This window comes from Oncorhynchus nerka, linkage group LG5, assembly GCF_034236695.1.
Source record: "Oncorhynchus nerka isolate Pitt River linkage group LG5, Oner_Uvic_2.0, whole genome shotgun sequence".
NCBI lineage: Eukaryota > Metazoa > Chordata > Actinopteri > Salmoniformes > Salmonidae > Oncorhynchus > Oncorhynchus nerka.
Window position 1 is genome coordinate 46,666,886 of NC_088400.1, and position 27,833 is coordinate 46,694,718.

At 42.0% G+C, this 27,833-nt stretch overlaps 1 protein-coding gene across 1 annotated transcript in view; it reads left to right on the forward strand.

Annotated features, from left to right (window-relative positions):
• Window positions 1–27,833, forward strand: part of LOC115129597 (protein diaphanous homolog 2-like) — a 606,019-nt gene that overhangs the window by 503,743 nt on the left and 74,443 nt on the right. The window contains 1 exon segment of the mRNA XM_065018694.1: window positions 15,581–15,716. Within this exon segment, the coding sequence (XP_064874766.1) occupies window positions 15,581–15,716 (136 nt within the window).

The following is a 27,833-nucleotide window of genomic DNA, read 5'->3' on the forward strand; positions in this document are numbered from 1 at the left end:
CTAGATGCTGTTCTTCCACTAACCTCATTGCAACTCCCCTCCAAGTCTCCGACCACTACCTTGCATCCTTTTCCCTCTCGCTCTCATCCAACACTTCCCACACTGCCCCTACTCGGATGGTATCGCGCCGTCCCAACCTTTGCTCTCTCTCCCCGCTACTCTCTCCTCTTCCATCCTATCATCTCTTCCCTCTGCTCAAACCTTCTCCAACCTATCTCCTGATTCTGCCTCCTCAACCCTCCTCTCCTCCCTTTCTGCATCCTTTGACTCTCTATGTCCCCTATCCTCCAGGCCGGCTCGGTCCTCCCCTCCCGCTCCGTGGCTCGACGACTCATTGCGAGCTCACAGAACAGGGCTCCGGGCAGCCGAGCGGAAATGGAGGAAAACTCGCCTCCCTGCGGACCTGACATCCTTTCACTCCCTCCTCTCTACATTTTCCTCTTCTCTCTCTGCTGCTAAAGCCACTTTCTACCACTCTAAATTCCAAGCATCTGCCTCTAACCCTAGGAAGCTCTTTGCAACCTTCTCCTCCCTCCTGAATCCTCCTCCCCCTCCCCCTCCCTCTCTGCAGATGACTTCGTCAACCATTTTGAAAAGAAGGTCGACGACATCCGATCCTCGTTTGCTAAGTCAAACGACACCGCTGGTTCTGCTCACACTGCCCTACCCTGTGCTCTGACCTCTTTCTCCCCTCTCTCTCCAGATGAAATCTCGCGTCTTGTGACGGTCGGCCGCCCAACAACCTGCCCGCTTGACCCTATCCCCTCCTCTCTTCTCCAGACCACGTGCTCTCACCACTGGTGTTCCCCAGGGCTCTGTTCTAGGCCCTCTCCTATTCTCGCTATACACCAAGTCACTTGGCTCTGTCATAACCTCACATGGTCTCTCCTATCATTGCTATGCAGACGACACACAATTAATCTTCTCCTTTCCCCCTTCTGATGACCAGGTGGCGAATCGCATCTCTGCATGTCTGGCAGACATATCAGTGTGGATGACGGATCACCACCTCAAGCTGAACCTCGGCAAGACGGAGCTGCTCTTCCTCCCGGGGAAGGACTGCCCGTTCCATGATCTCGCCATCACGGTTGACAACTCCATTGTGTCCTCCTCCCAGAGCGCTAAGAACCTTGGCGTGATCCTGGACAACACCCTGTCGTTCTCAACTAACATCAATGCGGTGGCCCGTTCCTGTAGGTTCATGCTCTACAACATCCGCAGAGTACGACCCTGCCTCACACAGGAAACGGCGCAGGTCCTAATCCAGGCACTTGTCATCTCCCGTCTGGATTACTGCAACTCGCTGTTGGCTGGGCTCCCTGCCTGTGCCATTAAACCCCTACAACTCATCCAGAACGCCGCAGCCCGTCTGGTGTTCAACCTTCCCAAGTTCTCTCACGTCACCCCGCTCCTCCGCTCTCTCCACTGGCTTCCAGTTGAAGCTCGCATCCGCTACAAGACCATGGTGCTTGCCTACGGAGCTGTGAGGGGAACGGCACCTCAGTACCTCCAGGCTCTGATCAGGCCCTACACCCAAACAAGGGCACTGCGTTCATCCACCTCTGGCCTGCTCGCCTCCCTACCACTGAGGAAGTACAGTTCCCGCTCAGCCCAGTCAAAACTGTTCGCTGCTCTGGCCCCCCAATGGTGGAACAAACTCCCTCACGACGCCAGGACAGCGGAGTCAATCACCACCTTCCGGAGACACCTGAAACCCCACCTCTTTAAGGAATACCTAGGATAGGATAAAGTAATCCCTCTCACCCCCCCCCTTAAAAGATTTAGATGCACTACTGTTCCACTGGATGTCATAAGGTGAATGCACCAATTTGTAAGTCGCTCTGGATAAGAGCGTCTGCTAAATGACGTAAATGTAAATGTGTCGCCAATTGGATGGAATCCTAGCTACTCATCATCTTACGGCGAAGATGACAACACAAACCGTTTCAACTTCATTTTTCAACAACATCAACAATATACCTAGTCTAGGACATTAGCAATTTAAAAACACCAAAAGCAATTCAGTCCAATCAATCAGTGTGTGTGTGTGCGTGTGCACGCAAGAGAAAAGAGAAAAAAAAACATGTTGATTTACCCTACTTGCAGAAGAATACCATCCTCTTCTCTTTCATGCTGAAAAAGGGTCAATGACTCTGTAATACAGTAGCCTCCTCCGCTGGACTTAAGTTCATACAGTACACCCTCTTCCATTTAAATGTTTTTGTCTCTCTTGTCCACAACGATTGTGTATGTAGGTTTTAATCATTTTCAGACAGGAAAATGACCTTTCAGCTGATGTACTTGTAACATGAACTCCTTCAGTTTCTGTTTCAGAGCACTGCTCTGGAAGATTTAATATTTATCCCAGTCTGGCTCAATATTGATCTGATCAAAAACCATGTCCAATGATCTCTGGCCTTCGTGCACAGCATGCACTGCTCTACTTTTGAAGTTCCAAGGAGTGGCACAACCTCCCTGTACCTGAATGTTATCGTCAACCTCAGTAAGCATGCTTGTCTTTTTGCATGACCGGGTAAAAAAGTTATGGATGCAAAAAAATATATATATTGCTTGTCCCCTGTCATAAAACTAAATGTACTTTGTGGGCATAACAGGGCGGCAGCGTAGCCTAGTGGTTAGAGCATTGGACTAGTAACCGAAAGGTTGCAAGTTCAAATCCCTGAGCTGACAAGGTACAAAATCTGTCGTTCTGCCCCTGAACAGGCAGTTAACCCACTGTTCCTAGGCCATCATTGAAAATAAGAATAACTGACTTGCCTAGTTAAATAAAGGTAAATAAAATATTGACAGTGGCTTTTCACGCGCTCCTGAACCCCACCTTGCTGCCCTCTCTTGCAGCTTGCCCCGTTGTAATTCTGGCAAATGAGTTTGGCTGCTTGGTTGCGTTTGCATTACAACAGCAGTGATGGCCTCTGCATTTCTCTCTGCACTCACAACTGAAAACCCCAGGAGTCTCTAGCATATTACACCCTTATTTGTCATTTAAATAGCGTGCTACGATTGTCAAGTGACATTTGCAGGACATGTCTGTGGTGTCATCCTCCTGGCTGCTATGAGGATGACACCATGGCAGTGTCGAACACTGATACCGCAAAATTGTTGCTGACTCGTCGTGCTCCCTGAAGGCTTTGCCCCTGCCGCCCCAAGTACATTACTGCGATGACCAGCTTCTTCAGACTGTCTCTGTTTTTCTTCACCTGTTTGTTGTGCCTTGTCCATGAATACACGCCACTGACAGAAACAAATTGCTATGGATATATTTAGATTATCAAGGTGGTGAAACTACACCATGATCAATTGACGTCAGTATTTCAACACAAACCTCTGAATATCCAGGAAAATAGTACAGGGCCAATTATACAAACAGCAACACATTTCCAGTTGATTAAAAAACACAAATATAACATTGATTGGACTGAACGTGAGGTGAGTCTGAAAATAAAATGTCGGAAAAACACGCTCATGAAAATATACAGAATGCTCAAGAGGGGGTTGTTAGGTGCAGGGACATTTTGGTCTTAAACTAGGGATATTTGTCCCAACTCAAACGGTGGAGAACAAAGCAGAGACCCTACCTCCCGGGTAGAAGTCTTTTAAACATTTATTTAACTCCCTCCTCCATCTCTCCCTCTCCTTCCGGTGCCCAATTTGTTTTGAATGTGTCAGGATGATCACACGATGTCCAGAAAGTGCAACGTTTTCCAAACCTATTAATGTGAATGGCACGGTCCCCTTGTCTGAGAATCTTCTCTCTCTTCTCTCTCTCCTTCCCATATCTAAAACAAACTTTCATTCCGGTGATCAAAGTGTACCAGCGTACGACACGGCGCTCCCCAAGGATTTGCCGTTGCACGGCCTCCTAAAGGAGGTGACCGCTAAGAAGTACATTCTTCTCTCAAGCAAATAGGTCTTTATGAATAAGTTATTACTGATTATGACTTCAATGCCAAGGAGTAGGAGTGGCCTGGGGAAGTGGGCGGTTGAGGTGAGGGTTGGGATAGAGAGTGGGGTTGTTCTTAGTGTATAAAGTAAACAATCCTTCGATGAATAGCAACTATATTCCCAATATTTAATCTGGTTTTCCTTACTCGTTGGGAGCCCCAGTTGACAGATGCTTCTAACTTTCGAGGAATGTTTGGTGTTCAATGTATATTTCATTTTGGTTGTTTGTTTTTCCCCATGTAAAACAGAAATAATTGAACCGTTTTCTTTGCAGCTATAGATGCTAGCTGAACAGCCCTTCCCCTTTGCACCATGCTAAGCTTGGTTAGCCAGTAGCAGCCTAGCCAGCTATTGTGGATCTGTCTTGGGGAGAGTATTTATGCTTTGGCTATGCTAGCGGTACGTCCTTGCATCACCCATCACTTAAACTACAGGCCCTTAGGGTATACTGTATATAATGCTGATACAGCTATAGTGATACAGCAAATGGATATTGTGACTGGTCGGCAGTTGGGGTCATTAAAGAAATTCATATTCACGACGGAGACCTCATTTAATTTTCCAATTGATTTCACTCTGACACCCATTCAACATGCACAGTAAATGTATGGTTCTTTACAGTTCATCATATGGGCTTTGAGTAATTTGAGGCTAAACATTTATATGCCGGCATCACACAGTGTTGTTTGGCCTATGTAATGCATTCATTACACACAGGGCCATCCCAGACGATGAAGAACTCAATTGGAATACTACTTTCCTCTAAATTGCTTTGACTAAAAAGACTTGGCTTAATGCAACACCGACTGTCATGAGGCATTTAAGTACATAGACCTCATAGAGCTGACTACAACAGATAACATAATCCATTAGCTATGGGTTCTTTTCTACTGACAGCGAAACTAATACAAATCTTTAAATTTTGTGCATAAAGTCCACATATATAGAAATGCCCTGACAATTTGCTATTTTAATATAGACGGCCATATTTGAATATGGAGTGGATGGAGTCGAAGTGAAATGCAATCAGTCGGCTCCCTGTGTGTAATCCTGACCAGGGGCAGAGAGGAGGATGAGGATCTCTACATTAATGAGTTATCAAAGCCCGGGCAGATGGAGGACGAGCTAACAGTCTTAGTCATTAATTGAGTGACTTACTAATAAGACCAATAAAGCAAGACTAATGGGTGTGGGGTTGCAAGCATCATCGCATAAGCTTAGAGATCAAATTATGTTGGCTGGTAGGTGTGTGTGTGTGTGTGTGTGTGTGTATGTGTGTGTGTGTGCGTGTGCGTGCGTGCATGACCGGGTGGGTGTGTGTGTCCCATCTTTTCAGGGCTATTGGCTCGATCTCAAAAGTATGCTAATAATGATAATAATGATGGGGCCGGTAATATGATGCTTCTCCTGCCACGCCCCTGTGACTGCTGCATCATCCTCCGCAGCTGCTGCACTCTTCTAACACAAACGTACTGTACACAGACACACAAACATATTGCTATGGATACTGGCTCTCAATGATTAAGTCACTGATATTCACACTGTAGGCACTACTCAGTCTTAACAAGTCACCAGATTTCATTGAATCTGAATTGTAATTTCCTCAGTAAGGAAAAAATAATAACAATGCGCCTCAAAGACTAACAAGTTAGTGTACTTGTACCCCATAAGTTCCTGACACCATTCCATTAGAAGCTGGCACATACTGAAACAGATGGTGGATTAACACATAGGCTGCCCAAAGTTCTGTTGTGCTACAGTGACAGTGTTAGTGTTAACATTTAAATGAGATACAAAATCTACAATATATATTTCTGTGTGTGTGTGTGTGTGTGTTTGTGTGTGTGTGTGTGTGTGAAATCAATGGTGCAACAGAACAGTGCAATTAAAATAGCTCTATTCCATTCTATTCTATACCGCTACGTGTGAAGCAATCTATTGGACATTATATTTACTATGCTAGCATGGAGAATCAAACACACAAAATAAAACTCACATTTTAAGTCACTCAATATCAGATATTTAGGCTTGCTTCGATTTCACAGTTTGCAGTGTAGTGCCCCATGTTCAGTATAGGGTATGCATGAGATTTGGAATGTTCAGGAAATGACTCAAAAAGCTCAAGCTCTCCACAACAGAGGGCAGAGTGGAGGCCTCAGTGTTACGTGCTCAACATCTGCTCTGACGACGAGCTCATGTCTGAAGGAGACGACACCTGCGAGGGTAAAAACAAAACACGCCCTGTTAAGAACTCTTTTTATTTTTTTCAATATTCTTTTATATATATTGACTTCATATTGACTACTAAATTCCTAGTAAAAGGTATTCTGCTCCTGCTATGGCTCCATATTGAAGATATTGTGGTTTGCATCCCAAATAGCACCTTATTCCATATACTGTATAGTGCACTTCTATTTATAGTATCTCTCATCTCCCATGTTCAATTGGGTTGAGATCTGGTGACTGACACACACACACTCACACACCATATACAGTGCATTCAGAAAGTATTGAGACCCCTTCACTTTTTCAGAATTGTGTTTTACGTTACAGCTTTCTTCTAAAATAGATTTTTTTTAAGTACTCAATCTACACACAATACCCCATAATGAAAATAGAAAAATAAAAAAAACATAAATACTTTACTTACATAACTATTCAGACCCTTTGCTATGAGACTCGAAATTGAAACAGGATTGTGTCGAGGCACATATCTGAGGAAGGGTACCAAAAAATGTCTACAGCATTGAAGGTCTGTGGCCTCCATCATTCTTAAATGGAATAAATTTGGAACCACCAAGACTTAGAGCTGGCCGTCCAGGCCAAACTGAGCAGTCGGAAGAGAAGGTCCTAGGTCAGGGAGGTGACCAAGAACCGAATGGTCACTCTGACAGAGCTCCAGAGTTCCTCTGTGTAGATGGGAGAACCTTCCAGAAGGACAACCATCTCTGCAGTACTCCACCAATCAGGCCTTAATGGTAGAGTGGCCAGACGGAAGCCACTCCTCAGTAAAAGGCACATGACAGCCCGCTTGGAGTTTGCCAAAAGGCATCTAAAGGACTCTCAGACCATGAGAAACAAGATTCTCTGGTCAGATGAAACCAAGATTGAACTCTTTGGCCTGTTTTTCAGCGGCAAGGACTGTGAGATTAGTCAGGATCTAGGGAAGGATGAACGGAGCAAAGTACATAGAGATCCTTGATGAAAACCTGTTTCAGAGCACTCAGGACCTCATAATGGGGTGAAGGTTCACCTTCCAACAGGACAACTACCCTAATCACACAGCCAAGACAATGCAGGAGTGGCTTCGGGACAAGTCTCTGAATGTCCTTGAGTGGCCCTGTGGCATGAGTCTCTCCTTGGTTGGAATCAAAGGGAGACTTTGCCAGAACTCCAAAAGTGAATAATGAAACAATATTTCTAACATAAAGAATGTGGGAAATTATTTTTGGGGATCCAAACAATAATCATGTCATATCATTTAGCAATTTTTGACGTCATTACGGATGGTATAACACAATACATGTCACTCTGAAAGTAGACACGTCCGAGTTGCTAGGTTTGCATCTAAATGTTGTAAAACTTAGATGATGAAATATGAAACTATTTGTGAAAAGATAGCAATGTGACTTTAGCATTCTAAATGAGATAATTCATTTTCAGAGAATATTTTGCCAAGTCAGTAACCACGCCCATGTGAGCACAGACATTGTGTCAACATGATGGAACCATCCTCCAAGGCGAGTACTTAAAGGACTCGCTGAAGAATTAACATACTAGACCAGAAAACATGAGGACGCAGTCCACACGTTGAAATGGTTGCAATTTAAATTAAACTGACCAGACAGTGTGGAGCAGTGGCTACATGGCTGACAAATGAATTAAAACTACAAAACCAGAAAATTGTAAGACCCTCTGAAACTCTCGATGAGTGAAGAACGACACATTAACAGTCTGCAGCTGTACATGTTAAATAGTTTAGGAAACTCGACCGAAGACGAGAAAATAATCATATTTCCCTATCACCACTGTGTGATACATCTCTGATGGATACATTCTAACAAACACTCTAGAACAAAGAAACTACAACTACAAAGGACATTGTGTCCTCTGGTGGACAAATCAGAGACTTCTGTCGAACTACTCCCCATAGACGGACCTGGTGATTTCAACAAAGAGACGACAAAGACATACACACATGTGTTGCATTTCTTTTCTGAATGAGCGGTCGTTCATGTGTAAAATATTCATTTTCTTGAGCATAGCTTCCACATGTATGTACCAGCCCACTCTCTTTGTGTCTCCCTCTCCTTACATGCCGCTCCCTTTCCATTGTGTAACAAGCCATCATATCGGGTTAGTCCACTAGGGACTTTTCATTGCAATATGTTAGTAATCAATAACCTACAACGTGTGTGTGTTTTATGTATTTCTGTGTGATTATTTAGTTAGTAAATAAATGATTAAGACAATTTATGTATCGCTGAATCATCACTTTTAGGCTAGGGTTCGTGCAGATTTACGAGGTCAACGATGTTCATAATGAGACAATTATAAATTGGTGGCTGGGATGATAACGATATATTCTGATAAATTATTGAGTTAATTCAGGAAACTCATTAACCTCTAGCGACGAGCAATCCCGTATCCGGGAGCGTAATCATAGCCTCAAGCTCATTACCATAACGCAACGTTTCCAATTCATGAAAATCGCAAATGAAATGAAATAAATATATTCAAACACAAGCTTAGCCTTTTGTTAACAACACTGTCATCTCAGATTTTCAAAATATGCTTTTCAACCAAAGCTACACAAGCATTTGTGTAAGAGTATTGATAGCCTAGCATAGCATTAAGCCTAGCATTCAGCAGGCAACATTTTCACAAAAACAAGAAAAGCATTCAAATAGAATCATTTACCTTTGAAGAACTTTGGATGTTTTCAATGACGAGACTCTTAGTTAGATAGCAAATAGTACTCATTTTTTCCAAAAAGATGATTTGTGTAGATGAAATAGCTCCGTTTTGTTCATCACGTTTGGCTAAGAAAAAGACCGGAAAATGCAGTCACTTACAACGCCAAACTTTTTTCCAAATTAGCTCCATAATATCGACAGAAACATGGCAAACGTTGTTTAGAATAAATCCTCAAGGTGTTTTTCACATATCTATTCGATAATCTATCAGTGGTGGCAGTTGGCTTCTCATCAGAATCAAACGGAAAAATACTGTAGCTGGAGATTACGCAATAATTGCGACGGAGGACACCAAGCGACCACCTGGTAGATGTAGTCTCTTATGGTCAATCTTCCAATGATATGCCTACAAATACGTCACAATGCTGTCGACACCTTGGGGAAGCGACAGAAAGCCTAAGCTCATTCGTGGCCCATTCACAGCCATATAAGGAGTCATTGGCATGAGGCGGTTTAAAAAAATGCGGCACTTCCTGATTGGATTTTGATCTTGTTTTTTTCTGTAACATCAGTTCTGTGGCACTCACAGACAATATCTGTGCAGTTTTGGAAACGTCAGTGTTTTCTTTCCAAAGCTGTCAATTATATGCATAGTCGAGCATCTTTTCGTGACAAAATATCTTGTTTAAAACGGGAACGTTTTTCATCCAAAAATTTAAATAGCGCCCCCTATATCCAAGAAGTTAAACAAACTTTTCCCATGGTGCCCCAGATTCCTAATGAGTTAATTGTTACATAATTAATGTAATCGGATAATGTTTAAACGTCTGAGGTAATTATTCAATGAATAGCCGTCATCACATTAATGGTAGACACGTCACGACACTAGCCAGACCCCGGACTTGAATCTGATCGAACATCTATGGAGAGACCTGAAAATAGCTGTGCAGCAACACTCCCCATCCAACCTGACAGCTTGAGGATCTGCAGAGATGAATGGGAGAAACTCTCCAAATACTGTTGTGCCAAGCTTGTAGCATCATACCCAAGAAGATTCAAGGCTGTAATCAATGCCAAATGTACTTCAACAAAGTACTGCGTAAAGGGTCTGAATACTTATGTAAATGTGATAGTTCAGTTTTTTATTTTTAATATATTTGCAAACATTTCTAAAAACCTGTTTTTGCTTTGTCATTATGGGGTATTGTGTGTAGATTGTTGAGTGAAAAAAACTCAAATGTTAATCAATTTTAGAATCAGGCTGTAACAAAATGTGCAAAAAGTGAAGGGGTCTGAATACTTTCTGAATGCACTGTAAACCACCCTATGCTCCTTTGAGACCCCTCTTTCAAAGTCACTGAGGTATCTAGACATGGTAGCCAAAATAATAGGCAACTGGGCATTTTAATACATGACCCTAAGCACGAAGGAATGTTTTTTTTGCTTAATTAACTCAGGAACCAGACCTGTGTGGAATGACCTGCTTTCAATACAATTGGTAACCCTTATTTACTTAAGTTTTTCCTTTATTTTTCACAGTTACCTGTAGCTTGGTAATTATCTTTTGGATAGTGAGAGTCTAATTTCAACAATTTAGAATATATTGTACATCACGGTTTACGTGATAGCCACTGTAGTTTATGTACTGTAATGGCTAGTTTGTTTTATTTAACTGCAGAAACCACCCATCTGTGATTTTGTGTAACATCCGCAGTTCATTCATCCTTTAATCTCCTTTCATTTTCTATCTCCATCCCTCCATCTTCCAGCTCGGTTTTTAAATACCCCACCTAGAGTTGTTCCAATTAACGAAATAGTTTTAAGTGAGGCTTTTTTCTCTCTCATAATCAGCTTTGGTAATGACTTTTGGATTATTTAATGTGGAAACCCAATCCCCCTTTCTAATTTACCTTAACGTATCGATTGGTGACCACCGCTGAATACCTGAAGACTTCCTACTGTGTTCAGTCTTTACTATCTCTTTTCCTGTCTCGCCATTCATTTTCCGATGACATTCAACACACAGACAATAACACAAAAAATTAAAAAAAATAAACAAAGTTTTCTTGTTTAAGTTCTGCCATTAGCTGTCAAAAAATGTTTTAAATGTCAGTGAACATCGCTGTGGGTATAATCGATAAGTTTAAGGATATGCTGTGTAACCATGGAGATAAGCTTGATGCAGGGAGACAGGTAGTTTGTTATGAATGTTCAACTGAAAAGCATTTACATAACAATCTCCATTATTCTGAGAAAAAGTACGTTCAAAAATCATGCATTAGTTCAAAACTAACCTTTTGAATCTCCCATCTTATCAACAGCAAATAGGTCTTATGTCAAAGGTAATATCTAGAATTCATGTTATGTCTGAGTTGTACAGTTGAAGTCGGAAGTTTACGTACACTTAGGTTGGGGTCATTAAAACTAGTTTTTCAACCACTCCCCAAATTTCTTGTTAACAAACTATAGTTTTGGCAAGTCAGTTAGGACTTCTACTTTGTGCATGACACAAGTAATTGTTCCAACAATTATTTACAGACATATATTATTTCACTTATAATTCACTGTATCACAATTCCAGTGGGTCAGAAGTTTACATACTAAGTTGACTGTGCCTTTAAACATCTTGGAAAATTCCAGAAAATGATGCCATGGCTTTAGAAGCTTCTGATAAGCTAATTGACATCATTTGAATCTATTGGAGGTGTACATGTGGATGTATTTCAAATCATACCTTCAAACTCCTCTTTGCTTGACATCATGGGAAAATCAAAAGAAATCAGGGAAGACATCAGAAAAATAACCTCCACAAGTCTGGTTCATCCTTGCAATCCTTGCAATTTCCAAACGCCTGAAGGTACCACGTTCATCTGTACAAGCAATAGTATGCAAGTATAAACACCATGGGACCACGCAGCCATCATACCGCTCAGGAAGGAGACGCGCTCTGTCTCCTAGAGATGAACGTACTATGGTGCGAAAAGTGTAAATTAATCCCAGAACAACAGCAAAGGACCTTGTGAAGATGCTGGAGGAAACAGGTACAAAAGTATCTATATTCACAGTAAAACGAGTCCGATATTGACATAACCTGAAAGGCCACTCTGCAAGGCAGAAGCCACTGCCCCAAAACCTCCATAAAAAAGCCAGACTACGGTTTGCAACTGCACATGGGGACAAAGATCGTACTTTTTGGAGATATGTCCTCTGGTCTGATGAAACATAATGCCCATCATTATGTTTGGAGGAAAAAGGGGGCGGCGGCTTGCAAGCCGAAGAACACCATCCCAACTTTGAAGCACGGGGGTAGCAGCATCACATTGTGGGGGTGCTTTGCTGCAGGAGGGACTGATGCACTTCACAAAATAGATGGCATTATGAGGGAGGACAATTATGTGGATATATTGAAGCAACATCTCAAGACATCAGTTAGGAAGATAAAGCTTGGTCGCAAATGGGTCTTCCAAATGGACAATGACCCCAAGCATACTTCCAAAGTTGTGACAAAATGGCTTAAGGACAACAAAGTCAAGGTATTGGAGTGGCCATCACAAAGCCCTGACCTCAATCCTATAGAAAATGTGTGGGTAGAACATAAAAAGTGTGTTCTAGCAAGGAGGCCTACAAACCTGACTCTGTTACACCAGCTCTGTCAGGAGGAATGGACCAAAATTCACCCAACTTATTCTGGGAAGCTTATGGAAGGTGACCCAAAACGTTTGACCCAAGTTGAACAATTTAAAGGCAATGCTACCAAATACTAATTGAGTGTATGTAAACTATTGACACACTGGAAATGTGATGAAAGAAATAAAAGCTGAAAGAAATAATTGTCTCTACTATTATTCTGACATTTCACATTCTTAAAATAAAGTGGTGATCCTAACTGACCTAAAACAGGGAATTTTTACTGGGATTAAATTACAGGAATTGCGAAAAACTGAGTTTAAATATATTTGGCCAATGTGTTCGTATACTTCCGACTTCAACTGTGTATTATTATCAGAGGTCTTGTATGTTGTCCTTATCCTTGAAAGCAACATGTGTGTCATTGCCCTACACTCTCAATCATGTCAAAGTTTGAATCCTGCTCTGAAGATTACACTGGAAAAACCTTCCCTTGGGTACAGTTTATCTCCCATAAGTCTTCTTACAAGAGGACAAATAAGGAAACAGATCAAACGGATACATATACGTTGCCATTGGCACAAAGCAAGGAACAGCATATAGAGAAGGGGAAAAACAAACAAAAACATATTTATTGCTATGGCAATTAGCGGGTAGAGCATGTTTGATCAGTTCTAGCAATTACGCTGTGTAATTGTGTTTACGGTCAGAATTGCTTGTTTATTTAGAGTAATTTTTGGGGTCTTTTTTTTTGTCAAATCATTTTATATGTAATCTAGCACTCAACTAGAAGCTGGTTTATAATATCTTCCTCAAATGAATTGAATTGTCTTATCGAACTAGGATGACAATGGATTTGATCAACTGCAGATGTAGACCAATATAGCCTGTAGGGCTCTACAACAATGTGCTAAAACACAATAGTGGATTCATTACTGAATAGGGAGGGGAGGCAATGCATCATCACTTACCCTCTATTCGATAATTATGTAAAGTGCACACAGTCAACATGTTTTTAAACACACCATGGGTATCTATATCACCAGTGAATCCAGTATCCTCGATTCAATGCACAGGCACACAAAGGAATGAGTGAATATGTGAATGCTGCTCCCAGGTCTAAATAACGTTAGACATGTGGAGCATGATATTCCTTTATCTATTTCACTTTTCCTCTGTTTCTCTGTTTCTCTCTCTCTCTCTCTCTCTCTCTCTCTCTCTCTCTCTCTCTCTCCCTCCCTCTCTCTCCCTCTCTCTGCGTTATTCCTTCTCCCTATGTCTCTCTCTATCTTTGTCTGTGTGTGGCTTTCTCTCGGCCTCTCTCTCTCTCTCTCCCTTTGTCCTTGTCATCTCACAAGGAGACAGTGACAATGAGTGCTCTCGTCCTTGGGAGCTGAGGCTTCACTATTGACTGGCATGATGAGCTGCTTGTTTCCTTGCTCCTTCCACACGATCTCCGTAATCCCTGTGTCTTAGCCGCCAACACGACACACGTCAGGAAACCATGGGGGGATTTTGAGGGGGGTGTCTGACTGTCGACACTCATTATATCAGACCTTGGAGGAGAAAGAGGGAGCAGGAAGGAGCAGGGCGTGCCAAGATACACACACACAAACACACACACAGTCTTGTATAACTAACACAATCCAGTCCCATTCAAAGTCCTATTTTCCCTAACCTCTAATCCTGACTCTTACCCTAACCCCAAAACCGAACCTTAACCGTAGCTCTTTACCCTAACCCTAAAACGAACCCTAGTTCCTAACCCTAAACCTAATTCTAACTTTAACACCAATTCTAACCTTAACCCTAAAACCCCTAGAAATAGCATTTGACCTTGTGGGGACTAACAAAATGTCCGTTGGTAAAATATGTTTTTGTTTACTATTCTAGTTTGGACTTATAGTATAGTAAAACAAATAAACAAATATAGTTAAACGTATGCACACTTACAAATATACACACACACGCACACACACTTTCAAATACACATATGTCGGAAAAGTCAGATACATGCACAGTTGCACATGCACGCACAGTCACACACACATGGATGCATGAACACACACACATACACACTCTAAGATGAGGTCTGTCATGCATGCGCCACAGGCCCGGGGTGAGAGAACCTTTGTGGGCTCCAAAGGTTGCGTGGTAGTGTCTCCTTCCCCCCTCTCTTTCACCTGGCGTCAGAACATTTTGTGCGAGCGGAGAGCCCCCTGCTGTTTTCTCTGTTTTCTCCTCAAGCTCCTTCCCTGACAGCTCGGTGACATTTAAGCCAGTGAAGAGGGCAGAGGGTGATATCTGTCGTCTTTCTCCTCTCTCTCTCTCTCTCCTGCTTGGGAGACTGGTTCACTATAGTGTCACCCTCTTATGTTATGGTTCCCCGCCATCTTTGTAAGGTAAAGACTTAGAAAGACTGACGATACACTGCACACTCTAGATGCAAAATACACTCTTAGGTCATCGACCTTAGTCAGGCATAAAAACAAGACAAGCTTGAAGCAATACATAGAGAGTCTCAACACAACACACACACATGCAGTGAACCTCTATATGAAAACACAAATAATTGATGTGGAATAACAAAGATATTCTATAAATATTGATGTTTTTGACATATTTCCAAAGAGAATGTCTGGTCTTACTGCAGTGGAATGCACCATCCTGTTACTGTACTGTACTGTGTGTGTGATGCAGTGTTATCTTTATTATGTATAATGTTGATTGATGTATTATTGAAATGTGCCATCGCATTTCAATATTTGTGTTGATGCAAAGATGGCCACATAAGAAATAAATATATTTGTGCTTTTCAATTGCATTGTTCATTCCATTTCCTATGAAACTATACATTTGATGACGGGATCCTCCAGTACTGAGCTTTTGGAGAAGTATAGTGGCGTCAGGAACTGAATTTTAACTGCCTGTGTGTGTGTGTGTGTGTGTGTGTGTGTGTGTGTGTGTGTGTGTGTGTGCGCGTGTGTGTGCCTGCGTGTGTGCGTGCGTTTGTGTGCCTGCGTGTGTGTGCCTGGATCCTCATGCCTGTGTGTGTCTTCCCTTTCCCTCTCCAGGAGGCGGTGAAAGAGAACCACAAGAAGAGGGAGATGGAGGAGAAGATCAAGAGAGCCAGACTGGCCAAGGAGAAAGCAGAGCGCGAGAAGCAGGAGCGCCAGCAAAAGAAGAAGCAGCTGATTGACATGAACAAAGGTACGCCACTTCTTCTGTCACTTCTAGAGAGAGAGAGAGAGAGTTTGAGAGTGTGTGTGTGTGTGTGTTGAGGGGGAGGGGTCTGTGTGTATGGGAGGGAGGCTGTGTTGGTGTATTTATGTGTTTGTGTGTGTTTGAGAGTGTCTGAGAGAGAGGTGTGTTGAGGGGTGCATAGCTTGAGTAAGGGATGCAGCACTGAATGGTACTTCACACTGAGCTGAACTCTGCAGAGGGGAGGAGAGGCATCTTAATCACTGAGAAGAAATCACACACTTTGCACACTCAGATCTACAAAAAACACACCCTAATGTTAGGATGTGTTTTATCCTGTCTCTATTTAATAGTGAACAACAGTTTGGTATAGTTACCATATTCATATGTTTTGTTCAATATTCATATATGTATTATTGATATCGTTCTGATGATGATTGCTAATAATGATACAACTGGTGGTTTTAATCCTGAATGCTGATTGGTTAAAACCGCATTCCAGCCGGTGTCTATTCCACAAGTTACCACCGGCTAAAGCTCTGACTTTGAAATGCCTATTTACTCTGTTCCATCTGACTGCGCAATCCACTGTCTCAGCTCAGTCAGACAATTTTATTAACTTGATCTCCACTATATAAAGCATCTAGACATTATCTGACATTTCTTTTAGACTAACATTTAGTTTTCAACAGCAGAGTTTCTTATAAACCTTGCTGTCTCTCTATAACATTTGCAACATTATTTCAATATTCAAATTCGATCTCCGGCCGTCCCATAGTAATGGATGTGTCTTGAGTTGGGATGAGAAAATAAGCAGCGTTTCTCAGCCAGTCGAAAACATGAATCAGCTGGCATAATTTTAATGGATATATACAAAGAAATGTAAAAGGTAAAAGGAAACGAAGTGCAGCTAGTTTGCCGTCATTTCCAACTTCAATTTGAAGTGATTGTGTCCTGACGAGATATTACATTTTCTATGCCAGGTGAAATCGCGCCTCATTAGCTCTTTGTTATGGATGTGTCCAAACAAATGTCTCTAGAAAAACAGCTTAAACAAATGCCAATGCAGCTACTGTTGTTATTCTGGCTGCACTATTTGTCGCGACTGTAAGTTAGTCGTAGTTGGCTAGCTAGAACGAACGACTGGGTTGCATCCATAGATACAGAACGAAAAGACTGAACGACTGGGTCGTGTCTCTGGCAACCGAACCGATAGAACCCTAGATTTGTGTGGGGACTATATCTTGTGGAAGGATGAAATAGTATGAATAAATGAATCAAAATAACTGTTTCAATGAAAATATGCCGTAAAATAGATAATGCCGAGAAGCCGGTGTTTTGAAGATATATTGGCACGGGTGTTGTTCGAGACGAACCGTGCCAATATCCTCCAAACTCCAAACAATGTATCAATATTATCTAATATTAGTCATAGGGGTAGGCTAATAGTCACAGTAGTATTACTACAGTGTTAGACTTTGTCGTACATAAGAGTATATATTCAAATAGCTACTTAAAAGTCATATATTTGAACCTAGGTACTGTATTAGAAGACAGTACTTATAGTTGTCCTACATAGTAGTTGTAGTCAGTATAGTAGCAGTAGTAGCAATTAGAAATAGTGACAGTGACAACAAAGCCTAGCAGTTCCATTGTGAATCCCTATTATGTCCCTGTGTTCGTCACTGTGTTGGCTGTTGGGTGTAGCCCAGCTCAGCTCTGCGGGGTGACAAGCAGAGAGCAGGCTGTCGGCCTCCAGTGTCATGGTGGATGTAGGTCAAATGTAAAGATGGGATATCAGGTCCGCTGGCTTTGTAGAGCAGATAGTTAATAAGGCTGGCACATCACACAGAATAACACCGCCCTTTTTTTGCTATTAAAACATTTCAAGGTGCAAAAGGTAGAAATCGCTCTGCCATTTCCTGGTTTCTAAAATTAGAAATAGTTGTCTAATTTCAGTGTGTGTGATGAAACAAGCAGTGCAGAGAATCATTGCACCATGTTAACCACTGTGAAATACTGTATCTTCACAATAACCAAAAATGTAGTTTTTTAGCTGTTTGAAGCTGGTGTACAAAACTGAAAGTCAAAGATGCAAAAACTAAACTTAAGAATGCTAAGCATGGAAATAGCACAGATAGCCCTTCTTCTTATTATTACTTTTTTTAACCATAGACGTGTAAGAGAAATGAGTGGGAAATAATTGTAAAAATGTTCACAACATTAAAACTTAATTTATTACAGTTAACAGTAAGTTTTAGAGAGATTTGTAGGAAATTATTTTTCCCAACTTCCTGGTTTTGATTTGGACATTTTGACTCTGTCCCAGCCAGGTCATTTATACAGTAGTTTATCGTTTTGAACGACTGCCTTTATCTTTCTCATAAAAAAAGTAATGGTGGTGAAAACGCTATTGATTATTTCAGACAGCACAGTTATTCAGACATGGCAAAATAGCAATAGAGATCCGTGAATCTCAGTTCCCTATTACTGAGATGACATTGAGACAGGCAGAATGTTGTGCCTAGAGGCCTTTGGGGGGCTGGGAACCAGTCAGTGTGGTCTCTTTTTGTTATTTTCTGACAAACACACTGGTATTTTTTACAATCCACCAGTTTCAAATGTCACAGCTAGCCGAGGACCTTTCTGTAGCTCTGCCGCATTCAGCAATGTGACAAGCCGCTCCAAGTCACTCTCCATCACACACTGCTGCTGTTACTCTCTGTGAGATAATTGATGCATGCAAGTATTTCAAACGGTGACCTCTTTGAAAGCTTCACTTTTAATAATCCAGAATCGCTGTCTTCTGAAGATGCCTTGGAAGCCTGTCTCTCTCTCTCTCTACTCTCTCACTTTCATTCTCATTCTCTCTCCTCTCTCTCTCTCTCTCTCTCTCTCTCTCTCTCTCTCTGTGTTCCTCTCGGTTTCTCTTGGTCTTCCTCCCACCATCCCTCTCCCTATCCCTCCCCCTCTATTTCTAAGCAGATAGAGGGAAACAGGTGTGATATTAAAGATTTCTGCCCGAGCAGATTTTGATATCTGTTTCAGTCGGAAGACATAATACGTTGAGGAATTAAGAAAACATGACAAGGACACGGACAGGTAGCCTGGAGCCTAGGAGATAGCATGGAAACTCTGCCATCCCCGTTACCCAGACTCCTGGTCTCTCTCGACTTAGTGTCTGATCATCCAGACGTTGTAATTCTGAATCCCGAGCCTTTCATGTTTCAAGGACGACGATACCTAGCAGCTTGATATCGTAGGCGGTTGGTGGTTCTGAAACCAATAAGCCAATACGATTAAATCAAAGTCGACTCGTCCCACTTAGATCGTTTTTTTCCGGCACATTCTGTACCCTAACTAGGTCCTTTTTGTGAAGAACTGGAAGGGGAATGACAGTTGGATGATTTTTTATTTTCTTATCCTGTCTAAATGGGCCTGCGAATGGTGAACTTGCTGTAATTCAACTTAAAAGGGGGTACAAGGTTAGGTGTTCTATTTAGTGCTCTGTTCAGAACACAGATGTCAGTCTATCTAGTATTTTTTCCATTGTATCCATTATTATTTTATTCTACCCTGCTCAATAGTATCAGCCTTCTTCTCCTACAGATGACAGCTTTGGGTGTGAGAGGCTCCTCGAGAGCCTCACTAGACACACTAATCACCATTAGGCATCAACAGTTTACTGAGTAAGCCAGGGTAGTAACGTCATGAGTTGGGATTATGGTTCATTGTTTAGCTTGCTAGCTACATGTCTTAACAAAAGACTCCACTATGCAAGTAACCATTTTGGGTGTGTTCGTAAATTCAGTCTGTCCATCTACTTCGATTTCGGGGTACTCTCGTCTGAGTGTACCAGAGTGCAGAATAACTGATGAATTTATGAACGCTCAACACCCGTTGAATATGGCCGGTGTCAGTAAACGTCGGCACAAAAGCGTAATTAAATTGTTGCCAGCAGCACAGTTACAGTCACCAACGCTCCGGATAACATGAAAACAGCCTAACCACCTCTGCTAGGGCGAGTAAAATGGTCCGAGTTTGGGTGGGGGCTAAAGCTTAAGAGGGTGTGAATGATTCTGAATGGGTACAGACAAAGAAGAGCTCTCCAGTAGGTACCAAAATGTTCTACGGTAATTTTCTCAAATGTGAGGTTACAAGTTGATCAACTTTCAAAGCATAATTACTTTCCCATTGTTCCTCAAATGCAGTGTATGATATACAATTTTGTAGCTCTTGTGTATCTGTTTTTATCCAATGTAAAAAACACAATTTCTAATTTTGCTACATAAGACCCAATCAAGGCGGTCGGTCAAAAATAGATCTCTTGGCTTGATGTAACATACATTTTCTTGGAAATTAATGCAAAGACCAACTGAAGGCAATAAACAACTTCTCTGGTACAAAACGGCCTATGTGGCATCGATATTAGTCAGAAAAATGTATTTGAGTGTCTAAATTGACTACAAAGTGTAAATAGGATCATGTTTGTCATCAAGTCAGTCTCATCCAAAAAGGACATTTGTCGAGATAATTAGGGGGGGGAAATGGAGTGGAATGAAGGGTAACGTAACAGTTTTCCATGAGTTGCCTATAACCTGCAGCACCCAAGTAATCAATTCGGGGCGCAGCTGCACGTGAACCAATCAGAATTCCCATGGTCAATTTGGTTTGACATTCAAAATCCCTATAGGGCTAGTTATGGACCATCAGTAAATGTACATGAGACAATATTTTTAAATATTAGTAGCTCCAAATTTCAATGACTTAACCTCTATCCAACTATAAATTGTAGAAATTGAATGAGCTTTTAATGAGACCACTGTCCCATTTACATCGTCTAATTTAATGATGGTCCCTAACTAGAGCCTAGAGGCTGGTTATCCAAAGTTAAACTAACTTTGCCACAGTCGCAAACTGGCCGGCTGAAGCTAATTGGTGAAAGAAGTTGGCTAGCTTGCCAGCTAGTCTAGACTACTTCCAGACACAAGAGACATCCATATCAAAGCACGCCTTCAAGACCCACATCTTGTTCACAGTCACATTTCCTAATGAGGAGAAATGAAACTGAGGCTGAATCTGGAAGTTCAGCCCCCCTTCAAAACTAGGCTCCCCTATCCCAGAATATATGTATATCTGGTTACAATGCTTGCTTCAATATAATACATGTATAACAAATGTACACTATCATCACCTTCGGTGTATCCAAATATCTTCTCACAGCCAGCTGGGATAAAACGTATGTCCAATATTTTCCTGGAATGACATACAGGTAACAACCAAAATAAAGGAAACACCAACATATAGTGTCTTAATAGGGTGTTGGGCTAACCTGAGCCGCCAGAACAGCTTCAATGCTCCTAGATTCGACAAGTGTCTGGAACGCAATTGGAGGGATGCACAAATTTTTTCATGAGAAATTCGGTAATTTAGTGTTTTGTTGGTGGTGGTGGAAAACGCCGTTTCAGGCTCTGCTCCAGAATCTCCCGTAAGTGTTCAGTTGGGTTGAGATCTAGTGAATGAGACACACACACACATACCCTATGCTCCTTTGAGACCCCTCTTTCAAAGACAATGAGATATCTTATTCTAGCCATGGTGGCCAGAATATTGGGAAACTGGGCATTTTTATACATGGCTTAATTAACTCAGGAACAACAGATGTGTGCATGCACCTGCTTTCAATAGACGTTGTATTCCTCATTTACTCAAGTGTTTCCTTTATTTTGTTAGTTACCTGTGCATTTAAATGTGACTTTTCTACGGTTTCATGCATTAATTCATTCCAACGTGTGAGGTCTGTTTGATGGATCATACTATGGTGTTTAATGCAATTTCAAGGGGCTATTTTGGTAAAGAGATAGATTTTAAGTCATTTAGCAAATTGATAACTAATCCGCTTCACATGCAAATGATTAACAATGAAATGCATATTTAATGAGAATTTAATTCATTGAGCTTTAAGAGGATGGCGTTGGGTGGTGGTGGTCGGGTGGGGCTGATGGACAAATGCTTTTAGGAATTGGCACACAAAAAAGTCCCCTCCATTGCCCAGGAGTGAAACTTGAGAATGTACTCTTTTCAGTCAGCGAGTACTTCCTTGAACGCCTGTCATTGATGCCCTTGACCAGGGTCGGGCTAAATCAGTTTTCGTTGTGAAGTATTGGAAATACTAATATGGGAAATTGCTTATGAAATCATTACGTACTTCTCTCCATTTGTTTTAATTTCCCCTAAGTGGATTACCATATTCTCTTGGACTGACCAGATGTTCAGTATTAACCCAAATTGCTTTACCTCGGCTACAAGTGAACAGGCGAGCCAACGCTGCTGTAAAATACCGCCTAAATCCACCCTAATCCTTCCGTCTCTAATGAGATATTTCATCCCAACAGGGTATTTATTATGCTTGCAGATATGAAACAATGTCACAGAGAGTGTGTCGACAGCCGGGAGAGGGAGGGAGGGATAACTATAGGAAATACTGGACTTGACATTCTAATGGGGGAAAACATCCTTAGTTTACAAGTTGACGTCATTGATGTTTCAGCCATCAGAGGGAGTAGGGGGGTGGACAAGTGGGCACTGGTGCCACCCATACCCGGCTGGCATCAGACAGGGTCAGTGCCCAGGTCTCAGTCAGTGTCGCTGCCCGCACGTGGACAGCGTCCCCACAGTCAAATCCACTTAGGTCTGAATGGGGCCTGAAAGCAAGTATTACGCTGATTTGAGCACAATGTGACATGGCATAGGGGACACATTGGAACAATTCAACAACAAGTTAAAAAGTCCTTTGAACATTTCTTATAGTAATAATCCAGGTAAGTTAGAACAACACGGTAAATACAAAGTCAAGTGTATTTAAAGTGCATTTCACATGAATCACAACACACTCGATCATTAAAAATGATTCATTCAAATAATTACTAAGTTAATTTGATGTTTTCGTTCACCTGTTTGGTTTGGTCTGTTTTTTAGAGCCTATATAGTATTATGACAAGGGGCATTGATAGCTTTATTGTTGGTAAATAGATAAACAGTACATCATTTTGAAGACGTATGAGGTGAATTATTGAATTTAAGATTCTGAGCTGAAAAGCTGTCTGGTTGCGACTTGCTACGATAACAATGGCTGTGCATTGTGTCCTGTATTACATAGACCCATTTGTGCCTAGCTTCCTAACACACAGTAATTGTTAACCCTAATTGTTGTATTCTTTATGGAATATTTGTAAATCACAAAACCAATAGTTCCCAAACTATTCCAGCAATCTTATAAAGTACTCATGTAGTTGGAGGCTCACAGATGCTTTTTTCCTAATTCACTTTTACCTGCATGTGATCATTCTTCACAGTGCGAATTCAAATCTGCAGATCCACTCCAGTCCATTTTTCCAGCAGCTTGCAGGCACTGACAGAATTCAGTTTCATACAATTCTCTGCTATGGGGGAATATTATCAACAATCGAGACGGAGGCTTTGGCCTTTAGCTAAGTTGGTGTAGGCTATTCACTGACATCAATGTTTACTGTGTGAAAACTCAAGTTATGTCGAATCAAACCACTCTGATTCAGAGTTCAAAATAAGATGAACGTCTGCTCGCCTTGAAATAAAAGCACACCATTTAATTAAAATTGCTCTGAGACTATTACTAAAAACAAGGTAGCAATCTTCGTAATCTCTCTAACTGGTGCGGACACAGCCTTAACATATTGTCATGGACTAAATAAGTGTGAAAATAAGGAGGTCTTTTCACAGGTTATCCATAAAGCCGATTTATATAATTAGCTTTTAATTTGTCCTGCGCCTTTTATTATTAAAAGGCACTCTTCAAGAGTGACTGAGTGCAACCGTTTAAAAAGCATCCATTTGGCTGAAGATCTACTACTCTTGCCCAGTTCACCAGGCCTATTAGAATAAGGTTGGCATTTTATTTTATTTCACCTTTATTTAACCAGGTAAGCAAGTTGAGAACAAGTTCTCATTTACAATTGCGACCTGGCCAAGATAAAGCAAAGCAGTTCGACACATACAACGACACAGAGTTACACATGGGGTAAAACAAACATACAGTCAATAATACAGTAAAAAAAAACAAGTCTATATACAATGTGAGCAAATTAGGTGAGAAGGGAGGTAAAGGCAAAAAAGGCCATGGTGGCAAAGTAAATACAATATAGCAAGTAAAACACTGGAATGGTAGTATTGCAATGGAAGAATGTGCAAAGTAGAAATAAAAATAATGGGGTGCAAAGGAGCAAAATAAATAAATAAATTAAATACAGTTAGGAAAGAGGTAGTTGTTTGGGCTAAATTATAGGTGGGCTATGTACAGGTGCAGTAATCTGTAAGATGCTCTGACAGTTGGTGTTTAAAGCTAGTGAGGGAGATAAGTGTTTCCAATTTAAGAGATTTTTGTAGTTCGTTCCAGTCATTGGCAGCAGAGAACTGGAAGGGAGGCGGCCAAAGAAAGAATTGGTTTTGGGGGTGACTAGAGATATACCTGCTGGAGCGTGTGCTACAGGTGGGAGATGCTATGGTGACCAGCGAGCTGAGATAAGGGGGACTTTACCTAGCAGGGTCTTGTAGATGACATGGAGCCAGTGGGTTTGGCGACGAGTATGAAGCGAGGGCCAGCCAACGAGAGCGTACAGGTCGCAATGGTGGGTAGTATATGGGGCTTTGGTGACAAAACGGATAGCACTGTGATAGACTGCATCCAATTTGTTGAGTAGGGTATTGGAGGCTATTTTGTAAATGACATCGCCAAAGTCGAGGATTGGTAGGATGGTCAATTTTACAAGGGTATGTTTGGCAGCATGAGTGAAGGATGCTTTGTTGCGAAATAGGAAGCCAATTCTAGATTTAACTTTGGATTGGAGATGTTTGATATGGGTCTGGAAGGAGAGTTTACAGTCTAACCAGACACCTAAGTATTTGTAGTTGTCCACGTATTCTAAGTCAGAGCCGTCCAGAGTAGTGATGTTGGACAGGCGGGTAGGTGCAGGTAGCGATCGGTTGAAGAGCATGCATTTAGTTTTACTTGTATTTAAGAGCAATTGGAGGCCACGGAAGGAGAGTTGGCATGCCTTATGGCTTTCAGAGAGAGAACAACGTTGACAATGATGGCCTCTAACAACTATTCATGCATTCTCGCTGGCGGCTTTGCAACTTGAAGAGACTACATATCTCCTTGAAAAACGAAGGGAAAAAAACTAGTGGGTGTCACGCTTTTCACACAAAGTACACGCTACAGCAAGCGGGTCTTACAGTAAAAGGGTATGGAAAAGACAGCAAAGAACCACCAGTGGCTTTGGTAGGCATTTTTATCAATGTATACATCCTGTTTATCCACATTTTACAATACAGTAGTATACCTCAACCATGTCATTCTCAATCTCTATACCTAGCTAACAAGGTCAGGCTTGTGGCATCTTAAATGCAGATTGTGCATATATGCCGATCTCCATCAGAAATGTGTGCGCAATGCATGCTATGCTCGGGGGAGCCTGAGATGTTTTTGCCGTTGCCTGGGGCCGACGGTAACTGGGGTGACAGGGGCAGTATGAAGGGGACGGAGATTGATGGTGGTGTTTGACAGTGACAGCCAGCACACATATGGGCCGGAGAAAGCGTGCCTGTGTGTATGGGGGAGGTGTGTGTGTGTGTGTGTGTGTACCTGCGTGGGGACTTTGTCAGGCAGGTGATTATAGAGAGGCGATGACAGGAGGCTGACGCTGAGAAAAGGTTGTGTCCTCGTGGTCGCACAATGTCCCCATAATGTTCTTCTCTGTATAAAAGGGCAGGGGACAACATTGTCACAGGATGAGCTTAGCGATATAGTATATATTACAGCTGGAAGATGAGACCTATGGGGAAAAGGAGTGTTTTTGCAGAGACTGGTTTTGCTCCAATAAAATTCCACTCAGAATTGCGTACCCAATGCATTGACTCACACTACTGTAAGCAGTAGGCTAGTGTGCATATTGGAACAGACATCATAGTATTCCTTTAGCTTAGCTTTTAAATGAGTCTAGTATTTGTGGGATAATATTGATCTTCATGTTTGATACAGACACTGGTGAGACACGGACAGATTCATCGACATGATTAGGATGTTTGGTGTCGGGCCCTGACATTCCCGCTTCTGCATGTTTATTCCATGAGCTCATTTTCTTTTCAGATTATCTTGATGGCTTGTGTGTCTGTGTGTGTGTGTGTGTGTGTGTGTATGTCTCGGTGGTGTGTGTACGTGTGTTATTCCTCATTGGCGACGTGTGTAGAAAGGATCCTCGACCACCACATCTGCATACGACGGCCACTGCTGACCTGTCACTTTTGCATGTGTTATTTACGCCGGCTGTCAGCATGGCAGCATCCTCTTTTAAATAACGATACGTTACCTTTCAATGCCGCAGGGATCCGGGGCACAGGCGCTGCTAGGAAGCAAACCAAATGAGCGCACGGGAAAATTCCTCCTGCACGTGGTGGACGGCATTGCCTGCATCCCAAATGGCACCCCAATTTCCCCCATAGGGCTCTGGTAAAAAAAATAGTGCGCTGTATAGGGAGTAGAGTTCCATTTAGGGTGTAGCCATTGTGAATTTGAGATTTCTGTCATTACCTTGGAAGGTGCAACAAGGGCATTGGGCTTCATCGGGTTTTATCTGCTGTAGTCCATCAACTCTAATAAATAACGCCATATTAGATTGCGTTCGTATCATCTTGGAGGATCTGACTGTGCCCCAAGGCGCTGATGTGTGTGTGTGTGTGTGTGTGTGTGTGTGTGTGTGTGTGTGTGTGTGTGTGTGTGTGTGTGACTGTTGCGTCCCAAATGGCACCCTATTCTCTATATAGAGAATGTGTCTGTCTGTATTTTAAGGTGATACAATAAGCCAGTCCCTTGTCCAGCATTTCCCAAACTCTGGACCCCAGGGCTTTGTGTTCATACCCGGGGCGGCAGGGTAGCCTAGTGGTTAGGGTGTTGGACTAGTAACCGAAAGGTCCCTGAGCTGACAAGGTACAAATCTGTCATTCTGCCCCTGAACAGGCAGTTAAACCCTAGTAATGCTAGGCTGTCATTGAAAATAAGAATTTGTTCTTAACTGACTTGCCTGGTTAAATAAAGGTAAAATCAGTTGAGTAATGCTAGGGCCCTTAGGGTCCCGAGGACTGAGTTTGGGAAAGTCTGCGTTTGTCCATTTCCTACCCAGACATTGTTTTCGATGCATTTTTATCAAAATCATTTTCCGGACAATGTGCCATCCACGTTGTGAAGATCTTGGAAACCCTTCAATTATCCAACGATCATTTTTTCATCGCCAATTATTGTTACCCCAGGAAACTCTCTCTTATTCTCCTCTCTGGGAGTTTTTATGTCGCCGTCTGTTGTATCAAATAGTATTTTTACATTTAAAAAAAAATGTGGTCTGTGTGGAGAGAGAGGCCTAACTAGGAGTGGTACTTGAAGTGTCTAACCACTTTAAATCTGTTTGACATCATTTGGTCTGCTTTCCCCTCAGGTCAGGAAGGCAGATCTAAATGAGAAGATACAATACATCAGTGTGTGTGTGTCTATGATTCCTCATTGGTGACATTGTCCCTCCAATCCTCCTTCCTTGCCTAAACGTATGACGCCGCCTCCCTTAGGAAGAAAAAAAGGTTCAATCTCATTAAGTTGAATCTCATTCAATCCTTACATTTCCTCATGCAGTTATGGGTGGTCTTGCCCGACGTCTCCCAGATCAATTCAAGAGACTTCACGATCTGGACGTCTGGAGTCACTTTACAGTCAATCAAACATAGTTATACTCACTACAAAGCCCATACAAATTGCATTGTCAAATCTGTTTACCAAGACGGCCGGCTGCAAAAAAACGGGATTGGGAGTCGGAGAAGATGATACCTCATCTGGGAGAAATGGAAGGCAGAGGATGTTAAGTGTGCCACTTTGAGAGAGACTGAGGACAGGGAGATGTAATCTGGATGGATGGCAGACTGGTATGGAAGTTGTACAGATTTAATTCGTATGCTTGAGAGTCCCCCTGTCTCGCAAACTTCCCTAGACCACTGGACCTCTTCGCACTGCTCACACTGTCGTCCTCGTCTACTGTGAGCTAGTGGATG